We start from the raw sequence: 23,601 nt of genomic DNA, 5'->3' as shown, positions 1-23,601 counted from the left end.
CTCAACTCTTCTCTGTTATGATCCTGTTAAGAAAAAGCTAGTTAAGAAAAAAGTTACATTCCTGCTTTTATTTCATTTCATTAAACAATGATCTTAGTCTGTTTCGTTATCAGTGGGTGACCCTCATACAGCCTGGATAATAACTGACAATTATGTTTCCAGTTTCAGCAGAGAGATTAAGGACAGATCTTTGCACTTAGTGCAGTTTCACCAATGAAGGCTTAAGCTTCTTGTTGAGGTAGCTGCTGCTACCTGCAATGTATCTCTGCACTGTCTGAGCCGTACAGGGTTCAGGGTGTCCCTGCCTCTGATCCATACAACAGAAGGATTTGTGAGTTAACAGCTGTTCTGTTCTGAGCCTAGTCCTTCTGACTTGTAGGTTTTATCTTCTTCTTGGGCCTTTCATTCAGGCTTTTATGTTGAATCTGTGAGCCTGGAAGAAGTAGCAGCATAGCACTTGAAACTCTGAAGGATGTCAGAGAGTGTAAGGTGGAGTTTGCTGCACTTACGAGAGGCTGCTTTGCTATGCAGTGTTGGAGGTTTTGTTGGAGTTTGTTGATTGGGATTTTTTAATTTTACAATTACAGTGGTTTGTGGAACAGAGAGATGTAATTTTGTTTGGAATGGATATTTATTTTGGGCTTGTAGCAGGTCTTCACTGCAGTCTTTATCACCACAAAGGACCTAATTTCTGATTATAGTGCCTTCACTATAATCTGTGCTGAATAGAGAACATGTCCTCGATCAGCTAAGTTTTTGTTTTGTTTTGTTTTTTGTTTGTTTGTTTGTTTGTTTTGTTTGTTTATGGTTTTTTTGTTTGGGTTGTTTTGTGTTGTGGTTTTTTCTTTTACTTTTCTACAAAATAGGCTCCAGGTGCTTTTGTGGAAGGGGCAGATGACTGTTACATTCTTTGACACATCTTTTTTAGCGTAAAACACTCGAAGAACAGCAACTTCAAGACTCCAGAGACTCAGAAACAAGAGGCAGCTTCTCAGAGGAGAAAGTGATGCTCCATCTCTTCCCAGGGGAGAACTGTACCCTCACTCCACTGCCTGGGGTAGCCAGAGTGGTCCACTCCAAGGCCTTCTGTACCGTGCATTGGCAGGAAACAGGCAAATGCAAACAGAACGCAAAAGACTCTCACTTACTACCCCCTGCCCAAATCCTTGGCATACAGAGTGGTCAGGGGACAGCAAGGGGACAGCTGAAATACCTGCGGGGAATGGAAGGTAAGGGTGTGGGAAGGGCAGAGAGCACTACAGAGCCCAGCAGAGCCTTACAGCCTACAGCTGAAGTTTCTGCAGGCACTGAAGATGGTGTCCCAGAGCCTGTCCTGGTGGAAGGAACAGCCTCAAATCTTGGCATCACTAATTCCCTCCAGAAACCACTTTCTGGACTTCAGGATCCAGGAGGGCACCAGGAAAAGCTGAGCTCAGTGGCCCCCTGTGTGGAGGGCAGGGAGGCCCTGGCTAGTGACCAGGCAGCTGTGCTACCCTCGTGCAGCACAGTGTGTGTTTGCAGCAAGATCCCTGATGTGGAGGAGCTCTCTCTGCTCGATCCATTCCCACGGTACATGAAGTCCTGCCAGGACCTAATTGTCCCAGAGAAATGTTCTTGCGCAGACAAACTGCATGGGAAAGACTCTGCTTCAGCAGCTGGTAGTGCTTTTCCAGTGGGTTTTGCAAGCAGGAGGAGTGCAGAGACCTCTGACTCCTCTTCCCAGCTACTGAGAGGTGGTGTGGCTTCCCCTGGCAGTGGCAGATATGAAACTCAGGCCGGCCACAGCCAGGGCCAGCAGCTTGATGCTTGTATCAAGGATATCACGGATGCAGTAATGGAGGATTCTCAAGAGAAGCTGGGCTCCTTGTTTCCACCTCCGCCTCAGGGACAATCCAGCACAAAGTCTCTCAAGGATGACCCAAGTCGGCTCTCCCAACAAGTTAGAGAAGAAGGATGGAGTCTGCGAACCTCTGAGAGCCTTACGCTGGCTGAAGTCTACCTCATGATGGGCAAACCGAACAAGCTGCAGCTGGAATATGACTGGTTGGCTGTCTTGGAGCCAGAAACCCAGGATGCTAGAGAGCAAACATCTGAATCAAGTGCTGTCCCTGTATGTCCTACCTTTCACAAGCAGAGACTCTTGAATTGCCTTCTGAAACTCATCTCTACTGAAGTCAATCCCAAACCAGTAAGTAGCTCCTGTTCATGCTCCAGATACTAAACTCTAGTTTCATTTGGGAAATAAATGCCCAGTTGTACATTCACAATAAATGAGTAACCTGCCATATCAACAGTTTTGGAGATTCCTGTGTTCAAATTATACAAAAACCACAACACAAGATAGCTGGCTAAAGAGTAGACTTCGCTTCAGTATGGTTTTTACACTGCCTTTTAGCTTCTGATTTGCTGTGAATCTCATTGGTGTTCCAGTGAATGTTTAATGTGACTACTCAAAAGATCAGTTGTGAGGTGAGATACCTTCTGTTCTCTCTCAGATTCACAGAAACTTAGAACAGCCGAGGTTGGAAGGGGCCTTGGAAGATCATCTAATCCAGCCTTTTGTGGGAGATGGATTCTGGATGAGATTAATATTCCATATGAAAACTGCATTGATTTTCAATGTTTAGGTAGTTCAAAGTACACAGTGTGGGAATGAAAAGAATATATTTCTTCAGAGCAGCAGAGTCAGTAGAACTGCACCTACCACAGTTGTGTGTGAAAGTTCACTGATTCCAGGACAGCTGTTTAACAGTCCCAGTAAAGTACCTTCCTCCTTAGGCAGACCTTGGGACTGAATATGCTTTCCTTCTTGGGCTCTGGAACGTGTATTTAAGATTTTTCCCAGTGATACCTGAGCAGCCAATTCCACCTAGTGCAGCCAGCTGAAACCTAGTAAAACATCTTTTACAAAGACACAGAGCTCAGCAGATCTGCTCAAATGCCTGTGGTAGATAGGATGAGCTAAAGATTCTGTTCCAGCCAGGATGCAAATGTATCACTGTACCCAAACACTGAGTTCTTTGATCCTTGTTGGTGATTTAGCCCCCCTCAAAGTTCCTCTTGATTCTGATTCTACAGATATGGAATGAAGGATTTTATAAATTTAAACCCATCTTTGTTCAGATGCAGGTCCATATACAGACTGTGTTTAAATGCAGAAGCTTTTGGTCTGACATCTCACAGATCTGGGATACTGTCTGCTCTTTGGCACCTACTTTTACTTCTGGTGACACACGTGACAGCTAGGCATGACATGCACAAACTATAAAGAAGGACATCCCTGACACTTGAGGGGAGAGGAATTGAAGAGGGAGAGAAAACCAGCAGTTAGGATTTACATGTGTTTTACTGTCTCTTTCACACTCTTGGCTGTCTTAAAGTAGCTGTCTTAAAGTAGCATAGTACTACTGAACAATAAAGGAGCTCTTTATGGATATGTACCATATTGTACATTCCAGCAAAAAGAAAGAACACAACCTTTCATTATTCAAATACCACTTTATTCTCACTGTTTTTTCTGGAAGCATGCTCTCCTTGCAGCGTGAACATTGTGGCACTAATACTACAAAGGCCAGGAAGATATTTACTGCCTCACTGAAAGCACTGTAGATGTCTTGAAAGTTGCATTTAATCAGATAATGACAGGAAATATTATATTTTTGCCACAGGGTATTTTAAGAGGAAGGATTGATTGTGTGCATGCCTGCTGTTTTCTCCAGATAATCTGTAACAGCCAAAGCAGCCAGCTGTGCTGTGGTTCATTCCTTAAATGAAAATCATCAGCATAAAACAAACTGTGAAGTGGCATTGAAGTTGAGCAAGGGGTGTAATTTTAAGCCTGTGATTGTACAGATTCCTTAAAAAGGATGGGTTTTAAAACAGTTCAAACAACTTAATGAAACAACTGGATAGGCCTGGAAAATTATTGAAGTGCATGTGTCTCTTGTTAGTGCTGTGTTAGGGAAGGGAAGGAAAGGAAAGGAAAGGGAAGGGAAGGGAAGGGAAGGGAAAAAAATTCAAAAAATTCAAAACTCTACTTGATTAGAATTAAGAGAGAATTAATATGTTTTTGTCCAGATGTATTTCTTACCACAGCAACCCTCTGGATGGAGTTTATGAAAAACAGATTTGCACTGAATTAAAACCAACACCTTTTTCTTCTCTTTCTTTCTTTCCTGCGGTGAACCAACACATTGCGTGAATTTTGTTGAGTGTTAAGCCAAGTGTAATATTAATTAATATATTGAATTGGTGACATCCAACACTGCTAAATGGGCAAGAAGGTAGTTTCAGCTGCCCCTCACCCTCACTAGGAGGTATTGCTCAAAGTACTTTAAGGTATTGTAGTATATCAGATTTTGATTTTAAGGCCTCCTAAGTAGAGTGAGTTTCACAGTACGTTTGTTCTAGCAGCACACAGTGTTCATTTAATGTGCATTTTCAGACACCTGAGATGAGCTCCATTGCCACGTCGCCTATAAAGCCTGCTCAGGAGGAGCAGTCCCTGACTCCGCCGGGAAAGGTGATTGCCATCAACACTAGGAGTCCAGGCTGCACACGGAATCAGTCTGCCCTTCGCAACAAGACTTTTTCTCTTGGTGCTGCTTCCAGCTCCTCAGGTGAGTATTCCTAAAAATCCACGTGACGAGATCAACTTATTAATATCTCACGCCATGATGAGAACTTCCAGTGATGGAAAACTCTCTCTTTTAGGAATGCTCTTACTCTTAAGAATTTCACTGTCTGAGAACATTGGTGTGTGTTAATTTGCTGTAGAATTGTGCTAAGTCCAGTGTTGCTTTGAATCTTGAATAGCAATGCACGTCAGTAATGCAGTTCACAATCCAGATGAACTCTCCTTAGCCACTCTTAGAGAAGATACTTGTGTTTTTTGGAGCTGTGTCATGGTTTAACCCCAGCCAGCAACTCAGCCTCATGCAACTGTTCAGTCACTCCCCCCTGATGGGATGGGGGAGAACGGGAAGAATAAAAGTGAGAGAACTCATGGTTTGAAATATAAACAGTTTATTAGGGAAAGCAAATGCCATGCACGCAAAGCAGAACAAGGAATTCATTCCCTGCTTCCCCTGGGCAGGCAGGTGTTCAGCCATCCCCATGACAGCTGGGCTCTATCACGTGTAACAGTAACTTGGGATGGCAAACGCCCTCACTTCCTTCTTCTTGCCCCAGCTCTGTATGCTAAGCATGACCCTCATAGTATGGGGTATCACTGTGGTCAGCTGGGGTCAGCTGTCCTGGCTGTGTCCCCTCCCAGTTCCACATGCATCCCCAGCCCCCTCTCTGGCAGTGTGAGGCGAGAAGCAGCAAAGGCCCTGATGAGTGTAAGTCCTGTCAGGAGTAACTAAAGCATTTCTCAGTTATGAACACTGTTTGCAATACAAATCCAAAAGTGCCACTGAAGAAAATTAACCACTTCTCAGCCTGAACTGGCACATGCTGACTGGCATAGGGTGTGAGATCTCAAGAGAGTATCAGCTTACAAAACAGGCAAGTAAATGCCCAGTGTAAAATCTGTTGATAAGTAATTACTGAACATTTTCTGTGCCATCCTGCCATTGTAGGTTTAAATTAAACATTAGAAGAAATTCTTCCCTGCGAGGGCAGTGAGGCCCTCACTGAGTTCCCCAGAGAACTGTCTGCCACTGGATCCCTAAGAGTGTCCAAGGCCAGATTGGATGGGGCTTGGAGCAACCTGAGATAGTGAAAGTGTCCCTGCCCATGGCAGGAGGTGGAATGAGATGAGCTTGAAGGTACCTTCCAACCCAAACCAGCCATGTGATTCTGTGATAATAAGATAGAGAATGATTATGAATTGCCTTTTCTTTAATAAGCGGTGCAGCTGCTGTAACCTGTGAGCCCCAGGCATGCAGGCCAAGAATTTTGGTTCTGTGCTTCAGCCCAGTTGCATTTGCCACGTTTATTTGCCATTTGCCAAGTCATGTTTATGACTTCAGGAAAGTGTGTGATGATGTTGGGGTTACTGGGACTGGTTGTGATTCTTAAGCAGTCCTTTTCACACCCCTGCTCTGAGAAGCAGTGAACCCAGGAGCAGGCTAACTGGGTTAACTGGTGCTATAAAGCACCTGTGTGGAGAAAGGCACATCTTGGGTACCTCAGAGTGACAAGCTAACAATGCTGGCTTTCATCCAAGCTGGCTGCATGCAAAGGGAAATCCTACCATGTTTTTTTTAAATGTAAACAGGGAAGTTTTACTCAGACAAGCTACTGTTATTTCATTGTGCTTAATGTATTTTGAAGACAATCCATCTTTGGGAAGGTCTTTTGATAAATTCATCTCCACTCCATCACAGATTGATTTTACTGGGGTTGCACTTCAAATTACTATAGGGAAAGTAGGGGTGGGGAGTGTAAATAAATCATAAACACTGTGCAATGGCTCTGTGTTTGTATTATCTTTCCCTACATAAGAAGTGGTGGATATAGTGTGTTTACTGGAACAGGCCCTCAGGTATGCCTACAATCTGAACAAATAAACTGATTGTCACAGTCTATGTGGAGCTGAAAACAGGGCTTCAATTCTAGTTTCTTAAGTAGTGTAAAATTATATTTAATCCCCTACTTCCAAGAATTTCAAAGCAAGTGAATATTAGTGGTATCCATAGCAGGTAAATACTGTCAGTTTTCAGGAGGGACAACTGAAATACAGAGAGATTCCTGAGTTTGGAAACAGCTGGTGACAGAACCAGAATCCTTAAGTCCCAGCTCTCTATGATCCTTCAGTTAGTAAACAGTTATTTCCTTTTTGTTTTCACTTTATTTCATTTAAATTGTTGTTCAAATCTTCTAGGTTTGAGAAATCTCCCTAGACCTCTCTTGGTGGCTAATCCTTCAAGTTCTGGGAGCACTGAGGCTGACAGTGGGCTGTTTGCAGTCCCTACAACCCTGCCCCCCAACAGCCGCCATGGGAAGCTGTTCCTACCCAGCAAGGAAGCAGAGCTGACTTTCCGGCAGCACCTGGACACCATCGGTGTAAGTGAGATGGCTGAACAGAAAATGCAGCATGGTGTGCATGAGCCAGCTTCCAGGAGGTATCACAGGGATTCTGAATTCATCAGGAAGTATGGGCTGCCTTGTGAACAGTGCTTCTTATGGTGCTCAAGTTTAACATTGTATTAAGTTGGATGAGTCAGATTTTGACTATGTATCTGTACTTTGAACTGACACTACCTGTTCAGCTAATTCAAATCTGAATGCCATCACACAACCCGATGACACTGATTTGCTGTTTAACTAAATTGCTCCAGCAATTTATGTGCCAGATTTAGCAAAAACTGATCCCCTTCTGATGCGTAGCTAATTTTAACACAGCCTCATTGCTGTATTTAAGTCCAGTTCTAATTTTTATGTACACAATCTCAGTAAGAATTTTGTAGGAATCTGAAGTAGTGGGTAATGAAATGGCTTTTTTGGGACAAAGCTTTATCTCCATAAAAAAAAAAGAAGAAAACATGCATTCTTGGTAGAAAATATTCTGACTCCAGCAGAAAGGATATTGTGCTACCTGAAACAAAACACAGTATTTTAGTTAACTCTTAATTAATCTTTATTGAAAATTAGAATTGGGGGGGATATAATTTATTCTGTGTCTGGATGCTTAAAATACTTGTAATGCATTTCCTGTTGTTGTCCAGATGCAGTCAGACTTCTTCCTGCCGAAGCCCAGGAAGTTACGGAACAGGCACTTGCGGAAGCCACTGGTAGTACAGGTCAGAGGAAAGTGGAAATGCATGTTTTGCTCCCTGAGTGTCAGTAAGGCTGTAATGATTTGCACATAACAAATAAAAAACGGAATTTCCTTTCTCTGTCCGCTGGAAATGCGAAACTGAAATGATGAAGGAACAAACACTTCAGTCACTAGTGTAACTAGCCATGTTATATTCCCTGTATGACAAATATCAACAACAGTGGAAGTCCAGTACTTAAGATAGTTTGGAAAAATAAAAAAGCTGCTGGAAGAGGCTTCTGGAACCTGGAAGCAGGTTCTGCTACCTGGGCCTTCTGGTGCTGAGGCATAAGCAGTGTGTCCCTGTACTGTCCTGTGCTGGCAATGTTGGAGCTGGCAGCCCTCTTAACAACCAAATCTTCATTTGTATCCTTTTCCTGCTTCCTGCTCAGTAGTGGATGTTAAACTGTGGCGGATATTGAACCTCTGTAGTGAAATAAGCCATAACACACTTTGAAAGAACAATGATCCCTGAGCAAAAATGGGGCTTGGAAAGAGATGTATGGAAGGAGTGGCCTGTTGTTGTGGTGCTTTGGTGACAGACAGGCATTACATTCCTTCAGACTGCTCTTACATCCCTGGGAAAAGGTTTGTGTCAGTGGCACACCAGAGGCAGGTGAGAAAAAAGAAATTGAAACATAAATAATAGTGACCTACTGGGGAAAGGAAAGTTCCCAAGTGTCACATGCCATTTTTTTTTTCTCTTCTGTATAGAAGATAATTTTCTCTGTATAGAAGAGAATTGTATATTTTCTCTTCTCTCTTTTGTATAAGAGTAGGGGACACAGAAATTACCCCCTGGGCTATTTTTTGATCCTGAGATCTTCAGGTCTGAGCAATTCTATGTGTTTTAAGAGCTCCCAAGGGCACACAGCTCTCTCACTCATCCACACTTGCTAAATTTTAAGGGCAGATCAGTTCATACACAGACTAGGTCCCAAGCTTAAGATCACTGCTGTATTTCTGAGAGAGATTTGAAAATCACTGGAAATATAATCAGAGAGGATTATCGTTCTAATCAGCATTTCTCTAAGAATTTTCCACGTGGAAATACTTTATTTTAGTAGTTTACAGAGAAAACACATCATTCCTGTCTCTAGCTTTTTTTCTCAAGAGCACGCTGATCCCATTGCTGTATCTGGTGCATGACAGTAATGCCACAGAAATACTCTGCTTATTCTGGAAGGTCTCGTGAACTCCTGCAACTTGTAGAATGAGTGTTACCCCTTGTCTGTGTTTAAATCTCTTCTGGTTTATTGTTTCTCTCACATAGAGAACACTGCTCCCCAGGCCATCTGGAAATCCATCCCAGCATGTCTGTTCCTTTTCTATTTTATCAAACTCATCCATTACAGGTGAGTCTAGCACTTCTATAAACTGAAAAGTGTCCTTTAAAACTGCATAAAGAAGTGATTCCTAAAAGGAAGAAAATACTGTTTCAAAATGACAGTCTTACCAGCCTGCAGAATGGTGGGATTGCTCTCCTGTATTATTGTTAAGCAAGTCATACTTTTGAAAAAAAATTTTTCTTCATTTTTCCAAGACTGAAATCACAGAAGATCAAGGAGTTCTCAACAGAGAGATGAAATTTGGAATAAAATACTTAGATAGGAATTTTTGTTCTGTGGAGTATAATAATTTGTCTAGATTTTATATTGGACTTTCTCTAGTTCCTGCAATACTGTCTAGATTTTATACAGCATAAGCAATCCACTGCCCATATGTCCTTTTCTGCTGGTACACTCTTGAGTACAGTGGTAGTACAGGTGACTCTCCAAGAAAAGCATCATTGAGACCTGAAGGGTTGTCTTTACTGACAGTAGGAGAGCAGCTCCAGCAGCACAGCAGCACTTGCTGTTGTGTGTCCGTGGCAAGATACTGCTTAGCTCAGTCACTATTTTAGCTCTATTCCATCAGCTCCACTACTTGCATTCCTGCAGCTTGCTGCTGTTTGGAATTTATTTGCTTCTATTGAACTGTGTTGTGTTCTGCTTTAAATGTGTTAAATTTCATTTGCCTGAAAGATATTAATGCTTCCCCCCAGGGAGAGGTTCATTTCGGCCAATCCAGTCCTCACTGACTAAAGCTGCTGTTTCTCGTCCAATTGTGCCCAAAGGTCTTCCAACACAGGCCACCAACCATCTGGCTAGTAAGTCATTCTGAATTCTGCAGTAAAAGCCATGCTGGTGTCCTCCAGGCAGATACTGTCTCACAGCAGTGTGAGTTCCATAATTAGAACAATTAATGAGGTGAAAACGGTGACTGCATCTACGTTTTGTCTAGAGGATTATTTTGAGATAAGAAAGCATTCAGATGTTTGAAGTGGATTTTAAAAGATCTGGGTGAAGCTGACCCTTACAACAACTTACATTTTTTGCATTGAGTCTACATGGCTTCCAGAAGCAGGATAACAAAATAAGGCTCTATTGTTTCTAGAGCTCCTCTAGTAACCCATAGGAAGTTTCTGGAAATTGCATAATTAAATACTTACCAATTTGGAGGACCAAAAATAAAAAAAAAAAAAAAATAGAAGAAAAGGATGGGAGGGGAACTGGCATGTTTCTCAACTCTTTTGATATACCTAATAAGAGGTTGGAACAGGGCAGAAAATTTGAACATTTCAGCTAAAAGCAATGTTACCCTTGGTGCAGAGAAGCAGGTGACCCAGATTATCTGATCATTACCATTGCTGCTTTTTTATATGGCTTGACTCTGGGTAAGTTTAAAAAAATCGTCTTTTAGATAATCATAATGAAGTGAAGAAGAAGCTTGTAATATGTTTTTTGTTTTTTTGTTTCGCCCAAGGTGCTATTGACTTGGCAGCAAAAAGTGCTGGCATTATCCCTGGTAGTCCCATGCCTGTCCTGGATGCGGATGGTTTGCCAGGCGTGTCTCCATTGTCACCAGATGCAATGCCCACAGTGGTGACAGAGCAGGAGCCAGCAGTAGCACGTCAGAACGGAGGCTCCATCACCACTGTGGAGGTCAGAGGCTCTTAAATGAGCTTTTTTTTCAAGTGCTTAACTATCTTGCTCTTTCATGGTGTAAAAAAGCTGTATTGTTATGAGTCCTCAGTGACCTTTCTCCTGGGGCTTGCTGTTAGACCGTGCTGTTGTGGCAGACCCAGTCTGTGTTGTGTAGTGTGTATTTGGGGTTGAGGGAATCAAATCTTCATCTCATTGAATGAGTTTCCATCCTGTAAAATGGTTTGCAGCTGGTAGAGCATTGAACTTGGCTGTGCAGAAATCTGCATTGAAGAGAAATAATGGAATTTCAGAAATTCCGGAGGGGATCTGGTGCAAAACATGGACTTTTTGGAATCATATTTGGAATGGAAACTCTTAATTTCTCCTTGCTGTTTCTTTCACTGAGACACAGATACATGTTAGTCCATATCAGTCGTGTTCTCAGGGAGTTGATTTTGAACGACATGAGATGTATGAAGAGCATGGATAAATGGTGATAAGCCTTTATCTGTTCTCTCCCTGGCTGGTCACTCACATGGTTTCTGTTGTTGCAGGGCTCCAGCCCGGGTTGCCGGGCGCCGTACATCAGCCTGCCACCTCGGCCAGAGCAGGATGGCTTCCAGGTACAGTGTGTGCTGAGGGAACAGTGCTGTGGAATGGGTAATGCTCTGTGAAAATACCACTGGTATTGCTACTTAAAACTCTCTACTCCCACGTAATTGTCCACCACTGGTGCTGTGTGGTAGAAATTAAATCCCTAGTATCTGAAGAAATTGAAAGAAATTTAGGAAAGCTGCTTAAGTATGTGTGTGTGTCATTCCCTAAAATCAAAATGAAGCTGACAGTCCCTGACCTGTGAAGGACAAACGAGTTTACATGTCTCTTAATAGAGTGGAGGAGTTCATAATTGCTCTGCTATATCTGTGTGTGTATTTTAGACATCACAAGGAGAGATTTCAGCACTTCACAGTCCTCCTGCCTCCATGTTGCTAAAGGAGGAGTATTAGGACTGAAAGTATGATTGTAATGTCAGCATCCTTTCCAGAGACTCACTGTTCATTGTGCTGGATCCAGTAAGACATAGACAGATACTTAAGAGTAACTGTGATGGCACTTAAACTGTAGGAGTGTTGTCATCCTGTCCCCAGTCTCTTTCTCCAGTGGGATCCAGGACCTGGTGCTTTTTAAGTCTCAGAATACAGGCTATTCTTTTCCTCAGTGGAATTATTTCCCATGCACCCTGTGATGCCTGCATGTGAAAAAGGTCAAATTAGTTTGATTGGAGAGCATAAAAGACAATAAGATTTTTTTGGGACAGATGTTAGGACATTAACCTATGAGGCATTTCTTGTGGTAGTGGAGCCTTGGGTTCTGGTTCTTGCTATTAAGGACAGCTGTGTATACACTACATCAGAAAAAAAATGTTACAGTTCTACAATGAGGTATTGGTAATGAGACTCCTTAAAGATCATTGAATTTTGGGAAGTCTGGCTATAGAAAGTGAATAAATGTGAGTTACCAGTTTAAAATATCTGTAGACTCTTACATCATTTAAAGGGTTTTTGCCTATACTATGGCAAATTAATACATAGCTATTTGGAGCTATCTTGTCAATTTATCAAAGTAATGTTAATTTTAGGATTATGCTTGTTCTGTTATGTAGGCTGTTAAAAATATTCTTTGGAATGTTACAAATTCATATTTTTTCAGATAACTTGGGAGGATATGGGCTGAATATATATGCCTACAGATACTTTTCATTAAAATAATACAGATTTATTATATATATAGTATATTCCTCTAATTTAGGCATATTATCTACTGGATTTTTTCCCTTAAAAGTCTGCTTTTAATCTGATATTTAAGAGCCAAAATGTTGCTTTTTAGTTTTCCAAGTTCTTAATACATTTATGGACAATTAATTCTATTTCTTGTGACAGGGTACATCAGTCCTTTCTCTGCCAGAACTGGCCAAGACTTCTCTCCAGAATGGTCTGTCCACCCCTCCACTTCCCTCATCAGAAGCTTCCAGTACTCGGCTCTCTCCTCCCAATGTTTCTGCTCTCTTGGATATTTCCCTGCCTGGACCACCTGAAGATGTGCTTTCCCAAGGGGAATCTGCCACTCAGATCAGTGATTCCATCATTGAAATAGCCATCAGCTCTGGCCAATACAGTAAGTCTAAAATTAGCTAAAGTCTCCCTATCAACTTAAAAGAAAAAAAAATCTTGACATCTTACATAGCAGCAGAAACTTTTCCAGGAAGCAGTTCTTGTGTTATGAAGTTTTTGTGGGTTTGTTTTTTGTTTGTTTCCAAATATACGTTGGAAATAAAATTCTGTGCCCGGCCTTTATTTTCTAGCAAATATGGGGCAGGGGTGTTATTGTTGTTTGGGGTTTCTTTCCTTTCTAAACAAAAGTTGGTGCAGTGTCCTGTAACTTTGCCATATTGACTGAATTCATGATCCCTGACATTGGCTTACAGGTGAAGGTGTTTCTCTCTCCCCTGCAAAGCTGAATGGTAGTGACAGCTCCAAAAGTCTTCCGTCCCCATCCAGTAGTCCTCAGCAGAACTGGATTGCATCTCCCACCCATGATCCCCAGTGGTATCCCAATGACTCCACAGATTCCTCCCTCAGCAGCTTGTTCTGTAAGTGTCCAGATGCAGAGAAGTGCAACCAAAAAGTGCTTTCCTGGTAACAAAAAATCCCAACATTATTTATCAGAAGTGAATCCTTTGAGAAATTATAAACCTAGTAGGACATTTGTAGAATTTTTCCAAATATTTCTTGCTTTCGTTTCCACAGTGTTGCCTTGAGTACATTTTCTCTCTCTTCACAAGTTTTTTTCCTGAAAAGATCCCATTGCTAGACTGAAGCCCCCTAGCTTGGGACAAGTAATTCATTGGCAGTTCCTTGTAGTTTGTTTGAAGCCTGACTCATCAGTTAGGGTGAGACATTTGGACTGTTGTGCCAAAGTGAACAGATATCTTTGGCTCTGCTGGTGGAAAAGGAGACTTTGTTATGTGCTTGATAAGTACCATCTCAAAGACATGAGGTTACTCACTGGGTTTGGTTGAGGTTTAGTTGTTGAGATTTTTTTAAATTAATTATTTATGGGACCTACCCATGAATAATTCAGTGTAATAATTCAGTGTAATGAGTCTCTTTACTCTTAGCAGTGTAGTGATGGTATCAATGCTGGTAACACATATATTTTCAAAGATGGAAGAAATGGATATTTGTCCATCATTTTGAATTTCTTTGCCCTTCTCTTTATCTTCCAAGTAAAAACACTCAGTGCAGTGACTTACTGATGTGCTTTTTCTTTGTAGCAAGTTTCATCTCCCCAGAGAAGGGACGAAAAATGCTAACAACTCCAGTTGGAAACACCAGTGGTACCTCCTTACTGGGACCCAGCCTGCTGGATGGAAACTCACGGGACTCCTTTGCGTCACGTTCCCTGGCAGATGTGGCAGAGGTATGCCAGCAAATTATACTCAGAGTCTGCTTCCTCTTGCAGTGCTGGAAGTTGCTGGGTACTGTCCCTCAGACCTTCCTGAGATACTTCCAAGGCAGGAGTGCTTTGACACCTGAACTTTAGCTCAATAGAAGAGGATTACAGTCATAACAAAAAGATGTAAAATTATCTGAGGATAATGACCTGATACCAGAGCTGGTGTGAAAAGCTGCTGTGAGTGCCTTCAACCCAGGTTCTTTTTGCTGAGGGAGGTCGTATTCACTTCTTGGATATACCTTTGTTTTGACAGAGAAAGATTTAATCATTCTGTTGTGTGTGGTCCTGCTTTGTAGAGCAAGAACCAAAAGTGCTGAAGATAAGAGAATTATAGTGATGCTACAATACAGTTGGAAGTCTGGTAGAAAAAAAACAAATAGGTCCAGAAGGAAGAAGTAGGACATGGCTAATAACAAGTTATCTGAGAGGATGGCAGAAGATTCTGTGCTGCTGAATTACTGTCTCTGTTGGCAGAGCTATCCCTTTGTTTTGAACTCTTGAAGGGGTAGAATGAAGCCCAGCAGTTTTTAAGGCTGTGACACACTTAAGGACAGAGGTCCCTTTCAGAGGCATGGATGGGAAGAATGAGCTGCAGGAACATTATGCAGCTTAGCAAGAAAAATGCAAAGTCCTGCCCTAGGAAGGGATTAAGGAATAACCCCGCAGCAGTATCAGATGGGGACTGGCTGTCTGGGAAGCAGTTCTGCTCTACCTGGATATGCCAGTAGACACAAGCTGAGCGTGATCCAGGGTAGATCCAAAGGTGTGGAACCAAAGGGGACCAATGATGTAATGAGCTGTTCTTAATAGGAGCATGGCCAGGATATTGAACAAAATTATGATTACCATGCTCTACTCTGTAGAGTAGTAGAGTCTACCTGCTGTGAGACCACATCTAGAATATTGTCACCAGTTTTGAGCACCCAATATATAGGAGAGAGATTAACCAGAGCAAGTTCAACTGAGGGTTACCAGGAGGATCAGTTGATGAAGAAAGGGTGATATCTAGGCTTGTTCAGCCTAGAAAAGGCTTCAGGGTGCAAGGGACCCTGCTGCCTGCCAATGCCTGCAGTAAGGTCATTGAGAACATGTTGTAAGCCTTTTATGGAAGGTGATGTGAAGTGGGAGAAACAAGCAAAAGCTGAACTGAGAAAGGTTCTGCTACGTCTATAGAAAAACTTCTTCATGTTGAGGACAGGCAGGCAAGGAAACAGGTTGCCCAGAGATGTTATGCAGTGTCTGTTTTCAGAGCTTTCCAGGGCTCACATCAATAAAGCTCCAAGTGAGTCTGTCCTTATAGGTGAACCTGCTTTGAGCAGGTGGTTGAATTAGAGACCTCTTCAGATCCCTTCCAGTCTCAGTTATCCCACAGTTTAGTTATTAACTCAGTACAACCATGACATAACTTGTAATTTCTTGGGGGCTTGCCCTCATGGAAGGAATGTATCACTTCTCTGTTGCCCTTTGGGTTTGGATAAGGAGGTTCTGTACAGACTGTGTAACCAGGAGCTACAGCAAGCTCATGCTGATTTAGTGTGATGTTGGCAGCTTCAGACCTGAAACACAGTTCCACTTCTGTGGATAAATATAAAGATTCTGTTTGCTTGGTGGTGAGAAGCTGTGAAGGTGTGTTCTAATTAAAGAAATACATGATCATTTATTTGCATGGATTTGAAGTGACACTGTAGCCCTCAATATTACCAACTCCCTTTAGAAGAAAACGGGGAAAGCCTCCATGCACAGGAGAGCAGCTCTCTGCTGAGATAAATATTATCTGAGAGATAATATTTTTAGATCATCTACCTGTGCACCTTAATGCTAAATTGGAGTAGATAAGGCCCATTGAGACTGTAGGTGATTAGGTTTTTTGGAAGCTTTCATTGAGTTGTGGATGAGAAGAGTTTTTCTCTAACTCGGGTCAAGTGAGATAAAGTGTCTCATAGGAGGAGAGGCTGGGAATGAAGCTGAGGGAGCCAGACTCTTCTCAGGACAAGAGGCTGCAAGCAAAATTTGAAACACATTAAATTCCACCTCAATACAGGAGATCTGTTTTGAGGTAATCAGGCATGGAAACAGGGTACCCAGAGAGTTTTGGAATGTCTGTGCATAGGCATAATTCAGCACCTGCCCAGCAAGGTTCAGGGCAGCTAACCCTGCTCAAGTGAGATGGTTGGATAAAATGCTTTCAAGATGTCCCTTCCAACCTCAGTTATTCCATTAAATTGCCACTGACATATGGCTCATCTCTTCTCTCCTTGTCTCTCTTCCAGGTGGTGGATTCCCAGCTGGCTTGCATGATGAATGAGAACAGCATAGATTACATATCTCGGTTTAATGACCTTGCCCAGGAGCTGTCGATACCTGAGCCAACTCGCAGAGAGATCCTGTTTGATGGAGGAGGTGGTGGTCCCCCCACTGGGGATCTGTCACAGTAAGGGAATGACCAGCAGGCTGGTGCAGACTGTTCAGCTAAGTTGGAGCTTGCAGAGCTGGGACTTGACGAGGGCAGCAACTGAGGCTGAGTTATCCCTGTCTTGCGTGCATCTTTCCAACAGAGAAGCATTGGTTTCAAAGGTCTCAAGAAGTACTTGCAAGTCCTGGAATGTGCAATATGCAGGCAACAATAGAACATGGAATAACATTACAGGAGATAGTGTGTTCCTGCAACAACAATAGAAGACTTCAGGTTTGTGGGACAGTCCTGGACTTGTACTTTGGAGTCACCTAAGCAAGCGTCTCAAGTAGGGATGGGATTGCCACAAGCTCCTGTATATGAATTATTGTTTGCATAATGATCAAAATGCCATGCTTTTGGATCCATGTGAAAGTTGTGGAGGATAAAGGTGGGTAGGGGAACCATTGTGTATCTTGACATGTCCTAGTTGGCAGTCTTCTTACCATTCAGTCAAACTGAAGTTCTTGCACTCTGTCCAGGGCACTGCCACTCCTTGATGCTGTCTTCTTACAGACCACTCTGTTCCTTTGGCTCTTTGACCATTCCAGCAGGGCTCACTCCTGGTTGCTTGTTTGGTAGGGGAGCTCTGATCTGCCCTCCTCCCATGCTTCTTGGATCCCATGCTTTTAAACCCCATCACATCACAATCATCATCACCCTGACTGCACTCATATTCCTAATCTTTGAGATTCTTCAGCACATTGCACAGTTCACCCTGTGAGTGGGAGAGTGCTTTATTGCTCGCCATGAAGAACAGTTGTTTTTTAGGTCTGGAAACATGGCCAAAGAGCTTACACTAGCAAAGCTGTGTCATAATTAGTCTTGGCTTTGCTGGAAACATGTAAATATTGTCATCTTCACAAACCCTGAGGATCTACCCAGGAGAGGAAATAGGAAAGAATATTGTCATGTAGGAACAAATACTAGGTTAGCGCTAAAGCAGTTGAGATCAGTTTTGTGTCATGAAGAGAAATGTCAAGTCCTAGCTTAATCCATTAGTCCTTCTCTGCTTCCTCTTTGTTCTGTGAACCCTGGGTGCTCTGTAGTACCTCAGCATCATTCTTCATTACAGTCACTCCCAGGCATGAGTGGGTCTGGCACTCCCTCTCTGAAACCCCTGTGCATTTAATGTTGTGTTTTACTGTAGGAAAACCCCAGATACTGATTCCAGTGGGTTCAACAGGATAGCAAGTTAACAGTAAATCCATAGTTAATTTCTGGGGAGCTGATTGTCCATCAATTCTAGCTTTATAACTCAGGAGACTTTTCTTATTCCCTTTCCTTTTCTTTCTTCGTTCCTTTCCTATCCTGAGCAAGAATACCCATGTTATGCCCCTTTTGTAAGCACTTGTTTGATTCTCCAGTTAGAGGATGTCCCTTGGCTGGTGTGAGTAGCTCTGAACTTTTTCAAGGGGCTGCTCCTATATACACCTCAACTTTGTATTAATAATGAATAAACAAACCTTCTCCATCCCATAGGCTGTTATCATGGGTTCATTTCCCAACTTGCACTATACTCGGTGGATGTTATTCTGCCTGCCTTTAGCTACTTGTACAAGGCATTTCATTGACTGGGAGTTTCTTGTAACTTCCTCACAATGCACTGACTGCTGTTTGCCCTGTCCCTTCACCCTACTTTAGGCAGATGATTTTTAGCTTCTATGGAGTTGGCCTTGTCTTTTCTGTCATTAGGAGAAAATTGAACAAATTTTCTGATGCACACAGAGCCTTGTTTGAGAATTTTGACAGAATTGTCAAGAAATCACATAAACCTGGAATAGTAAAGGTTGAGGGCTGTCACAAAAATGAGTGCTGGGGCCTGTTTTGTTCTGAGCATTCCCCACTGGTATGGGGAGGACACCTATTAATCTCAAGAATTGAGACCACTAAAACTTTTCTGTTTTCCCTAGAATTTATCTGTGTTTTGGTTTGGACTTTCCCAGATTGTTCCCTCTTGGTTTTGGGTTCCTCCATTACTAATGCTGATTATTCTATATGCTATGTCTCCAGAAATCCTTCAGATTTGTAGGACGAAAGTAGAAGGCACCTACTATGGCTGTGGATTACAGAACATGCAGGAGGAAATGTGTTACATTCCAATCAAGTCCTGAGTAAAAAGAAATCTGAACTGTCATTCTTAAACTTCTAAATATTGCAAGAGTAATGTGAGTGTCTCCAGTGTATTTGTAACTTGACAAACTTTTCATCTTCCCTATTGATGCCAGTAATGTAGTGTATGTGACACTGGGTTTGGCTCTGAAGTTACCTAGAATAAAGGCCAGTGTTGCTGCATCTGCTGCAGGAGTGGAGAGCAGAGCACTTCATCCTGATCTATGAAGGCTTTTTGCCTGCAATACAAGGAGCTGTCAGCTGCCCTTCCTTAGACCATCCAGGTGGAAGGACAACTGCAGAACGAAGGCAGCACAAGTGGCTATTTTTGATGATGCCATGACATTAGAAAATTTCTAATACCCTGAACCTTTGCAAGTGGGCTTGAACCACTCAGTAATAATGGAGAATAAATTACAGCAATGAGTTCAGCACTCGGAATCTTGGAGTTAGAAATGGCGTTTGGCCTCAGCCCCTTAAAAGTTGGCATTATGAAGCAGAATTTGATTTCAGAAATGTAGTGCATTGCAAACTGCTTTTTAAGAATAAAGCACTTTGAGGACAAGGGAAGAACTTAAGAATAATTAAGATAATTATGGTAATTCTGAATTGATTTACTATGGGAAAGGCCATGTAAACACATCTTTAATCGTACCAGCTCTAGATTTTAGGTGACTGTGCTTTACAATAGTAATCCTCAGTTTGTGCCTCAGACTGCTAAGGAAGTGGTGTATACACACACGTGTATGTGTGTGCACAGATGGGGTGTGGTAATACTCAAAACTTCTTCAGTTTTAATTATTTCAGCTTCCCCAACAGTAACAAAATCTATATGAGGGACAATGTCAGGCTAAGCAGACATCCAAGCAAATGACACTGAAATGCAGACAGTATCATTCCCGAGGTAGAAGTGACTTAATTAGGTTAGTACCTTCCTGGGGCACTGTGAGGTGTTGTTGGACAGGACTAAGGGACACTAACAGCCTCCAGGTCTAGGATTAACTGCTCTAGGCTTTTCCCTCTCGGTGACCATAAGACAGTTCTGAGTAGTTGCCAAGGTAAATGGCAGATTTGGTGTCTCATCACCATGAGCTGTGTGCAGAGCAGTACCATAGTCTAAGGCTGGGTCCACCCAGGTGTGTGTGCAGACACTGACAGAGATCTGTGCAGGGTGTTGCGTCCAGATCACTCACACAGTTTTATTCTGTATCAATAAATCAGCTAAGCATAAGAATAATAATTGTTTTTCAGAGCATTGTTAAGCCTTTTTTTTTTTTTTGACACCCCCTGTATTTCTAAATTGAATTAAATGGCTTGATTCAAATCTAACCTATAAAGACATCTCATTTACTAACAGCAGATCCCAGAGTGGAAATTCAGTTGCATTTTTTCTACACTCAGACTTCAGATGCATTTATAAGGAAAGTACTGCACTTTTTTTTAACCTTTTCAAACCTTTGAATCTGTTAATTTCACAGCAGTTTGTAAATGTTAACTAAGTGAAACCTTGGCAAGCACTATGGCAATAAGTTATCATTAACTATTGAAACATTATAACTGTTTTAGAGCTTATGGTTCTGGCAGCAAAATTTAATGCTGTTTCTTTTAATAATAGTTAAGCCATATCATCTAAGGTTTCTGACTTGTTTGAGATGTGAATTTGTTTTATAGATTATAAATATACCTATATAGTGTATGTATAAAGCAAAATGCCTGTCCTTACTGATTATTTTTTGTACCATACTGTAAATTATATTATTTATTCTTTATCAATTTTGGAAGAAGGTGTTTTGGTTATTTAATATAATATACAAAAGCTGTTAAACTTCTTCTGTTTAAATTTCCAATTCAACTTGTAAAGCTGTTTTTATTCTTGTGCATAAATACATACTAATACTTGGTCTAACTTGTGTCCAGTGTATTCCTTGTTGTTCGTGTCCTCTCAGATTTTTTCATTTAAGCTTTATTCATATGACCGTGGCCTTGTGGGGGTGGGGGTTAAGATTCGTCCATAAGGCCAAGATTTTCCAGGTAATTTGATTGTAGTGAAATCTGTCATCTAACTCCCATTGGCATCTCTCATTCCAGAATTTTAGTGATTCTCACCATGATCGGAGAAAATATTGGTAGGGTTGTTTTTGCATTATAGCTTCCATTCTCAGTAGTGCCTGCTCATGGTGAGTTTCAAAAATGTGGCAAACCAGAAGGCTGGCTGTCGTGAGTGGCATGTCTGGGGCAACAGGCATCACTAACAAGGGGGAGAAAGAGAGAGTAACAACCAACCACCAAAAAAAGTCCCAACCACCACCAATAAGATGATACAATAAAAATGGTAGTGTATATCTTGGGGGTTTGCGTTTGTTTTTTTGGGTTTTTTTTTCCATTCACAGCTTCAGATAATGAGAAACTTGGCTCTAGAGGTTGTATTCATGTATTCACATGTTTTATACAGCCACTACAGAAACACCTTTTCACCCCAGGACACTCAAGAACAGGAAGCCCTGATATGGTTGCATAGTCTGTCTTCAGAGCTTTCCAAGATAAAACTAGCTAAAGCCCATAGAAAAGTAGGCTGACCCCACACACCCTGCTTTGGGCAAGTTAGACTGGAGGCCTGAAGTTCCTGTGATCTAGGTCCTAAGTGACCTAAGTAACTCCTAAGTAACTAACTCCTTTTTTTGTAGACTTTTAGGATTTTGGTCTCTACAACATACAAAAAGGCAGCTTTAATGTTACACTGAGAAAGTGCAAGTGTGTAATAGATAAAAAATACATAAGAATGTTCTAAAGAGCTCAACATAAGTTTTAATAGTAATATTTTGATACTTCCTTTCCATCCAAAAAGTGTGTACTAATCTCTCCCACCTTTTTATTGAGAAAATAGGGCTATTTCCAAGTTTGAGCTCTTTCTGTGCAGCTTCTCCCTTCCACTGGCTGTGAGCTTTTGTCAGCATAAAAGATTTTTAAATCTTTTCCACCTTCTGTCAAGACTGCTGCTGAATCATCTCTCACAAATTAGCTTTGTGCCCTTAATGACCAGAAGTAAAGACTGTAAAAACACAAGGCATGAGTCTGAAAAATTATTAGCAAAACAAGATACTGCAGTAATAGTACATATTTTTAATGCTTTTTTGTTGGCTTTGTTTTTTTAAGTCCTTCAAAACAAAAGCAGCAGTATGCTGCTAAATTTATGACTTTTACTTCTTGACATACAGAAAACTGTAGAGGTGTGAAATAAAACCTTCAGCTGAAAATGTTAGCTTGTAATGTTACAGTCAATGAAAAATGGTTAGAAAGCCCATGCAAATGCTGGCTCTGCACGTGCAGCTATACCACCTCCAGTGCAGGTTCTTCAGGCAGCCAACAGCTTTCATGTGGTAGTCATCCCATGCTTCAGCTGCAGAACTGTGAGCAAACCATGGACACATGCCAGGAATCAGGGTGGATCACACCAGCCAGATTCTGCTCAACACTGTGCTGGCCAACCCCTGTGCACACTGACAAGGCCAGGTGAGGCATAGGAGCCCAACACACACCGACCACAGAACTGATCACAGGGGACCACAGTGGGTCATCTGAGCTCATTTCCCTGCTCAAATAGGGTCATCCCAGAACATGTGACATAGGGCTGTGTCCAGATGATTCTGGAATATCTCCAGTGAAGGAGACTCCATACCCTCTCTGGGCAGCCTGTTCAATGCTCAGTCACTGCACAGTGAAGAAGTTCTTCCTCATATTTGGGTGGAACTTCCTGGGCATCAGTTGCTGCCTTTGCCTCTTGTTCTACTAGCTGACCCCAGAGAGAAGAGCCTGGTCCATCCTCTTGATACCCATCCTTTAGATATTTATACACATTAATGAGGTCCCCTCTCAGCCATCTCTTCTCAAGGTTGAACAAGTCCAACTCCATCAGCCTTTCCTCATAAGAGAGATTCTCCAGACCCATGACCAACTTAGTAGCACTCTGATAGAACTGCTCCAAGAGCTCCATGTCTCTCTTGTACTGTGGGGCCCAGATGTGTGCACAATGCTCCAAATGTGGCTTCACCAGGGCCGAGTTGATCACCTCCCTTGACCTGCTGGCAATACTCTTTCTGCCTTTCTTGGCCCCAAGGCACACAGCTGGTTAGGGACAGACAGCTGTGCACCAGGACACCCAGGTCCTACTCTGCAGCACTGCTGTCCAGCAGGCTGGCTCTCAGCCTGTACTGGTGACCAAGGCTGTTCCTCCACAGGTGCACAACCTGCATTCCCCCTTGCTGAATTTCAGAAGATTTTTCTCTACCCACCTCCCCAAGCTGTTGAGGTCCCTCTGAGCTATCAGCCACTCCTCTGAGTATCAGCATTTTGTATCAGCAGTGAACTTCCTGAGGAGGCATCTGCACTTTTATCCAATCATCAATGAACAAGTTTACAACATCAAGACCAACAGAGAACCCTGGGGGACACCACTACTGTGACAGGTCTCCAACCTTACTCTGTACTGCTGATCACAAGCCTTTGGGAATCTGCCACTCAGGCAGTTCTCCATCTATCCCACCATACACTTATCCAACCCAGTTTTCTTGAGTTTGCCTATGAGGATATTGTGAGGGAAAAGTGAAGCGGGCAAACAAGAATTTTGCTTGCTTCCCCAAGTCTGGACTGTTCTCCACTTTCTTCTCACTTCACAGCTGGTACCTGCTCTTTGCTGGGGGACAGATAGAGGATCTCCTTTCTGTTGGCAGCTCCTGTCTTCAGCAGGCTAGAGCATGGTCCTACCAGTCTATGTCTCTCTCTAATTTTCTAAT

At 42.2% G+C, this 23,601-nt stretch overlaps 1 protein-coding gene across 2 annotated transcripts in view; it reads left to right on the top strand.

Annotated features, from left to right (window-relative positions):
* Nucleotides 1–20,830, top strand: part of CRAMP1 (cramped chromatin regulator homolog 1) — a 49,513-nt gene extending 28,683 nt beyond the window's left edge. The window contains exons 9-21 of one of the 2 annotated variants that reach the window (XR_009933726.1): nt 929–2,188; nt 4,445–4,619; nt 6,830–7,011; nt 7,674–7,748; nt 9,039–9,120; nt 9,810–9,914; nt 10,571–10,749; nt 11,286–11,354; nt 12,672–12,906; nt 13,217–13,381; nt 14,066–14,211; nt 16,518–17,090; nt 18,713–20,830. Coding sequence is in view for 1 of the 2 variants with exons in the window: in XM_062504011.1 (XP_062359995.1) it covers nt 929–2,188; nt 4,445–4,619; nt 6,830–7,011; nt 7,674–7,748; nt 9,039–9,120; nt 9,810–9,914; nt 10,571–10,749; nt 11,286–11,354; nt 12,672–12,906; nt 13,217–13,381; nt 14,066–14,211; nt 16,518–16,682 (2,838 nt within the window). In the remaining variant the exon portion in view is untranslated. Of the gene's footprint in view, nt 1–928; nt 2,189–4,444; nt 4,620–6,829; nt 7,012–7,673; nt 7,749–9,038; nt 9,121–9,809; nt 9,915–10,570; nt 10,750–11,285; nt 11,355–12,671; nt 12,907–13,216; nt 13,382–14,065; nt 14,212–16,517 lie in introns of both variants that reach the window. The other variant, XM_062504011.1, reaches the window with a different exon arrangement.
* The last annotated feature ends 2,771 nt before the right edge of the window (nt 20,831–23,601 follow it).

Source organism: Cinclus cinclus, chromosome 16 (genome assembly GCF_963662255.1).
Source record: "Cinclus cinclus chromosome 16, bCinCin1.1, whole genome shotgun sequence".
In the NCBI taxonomy this organism is placed as follows: Eukaryota; Metazoa; Chordata; class Aves; order Passeriformes; family Cinclidae; genus Cinclus; species Cinclus cinclus.
Note: the sequence above shows the minus strand (reverse complement) of the source record. Positions and strands in the feature narration are given on the sequence as shown.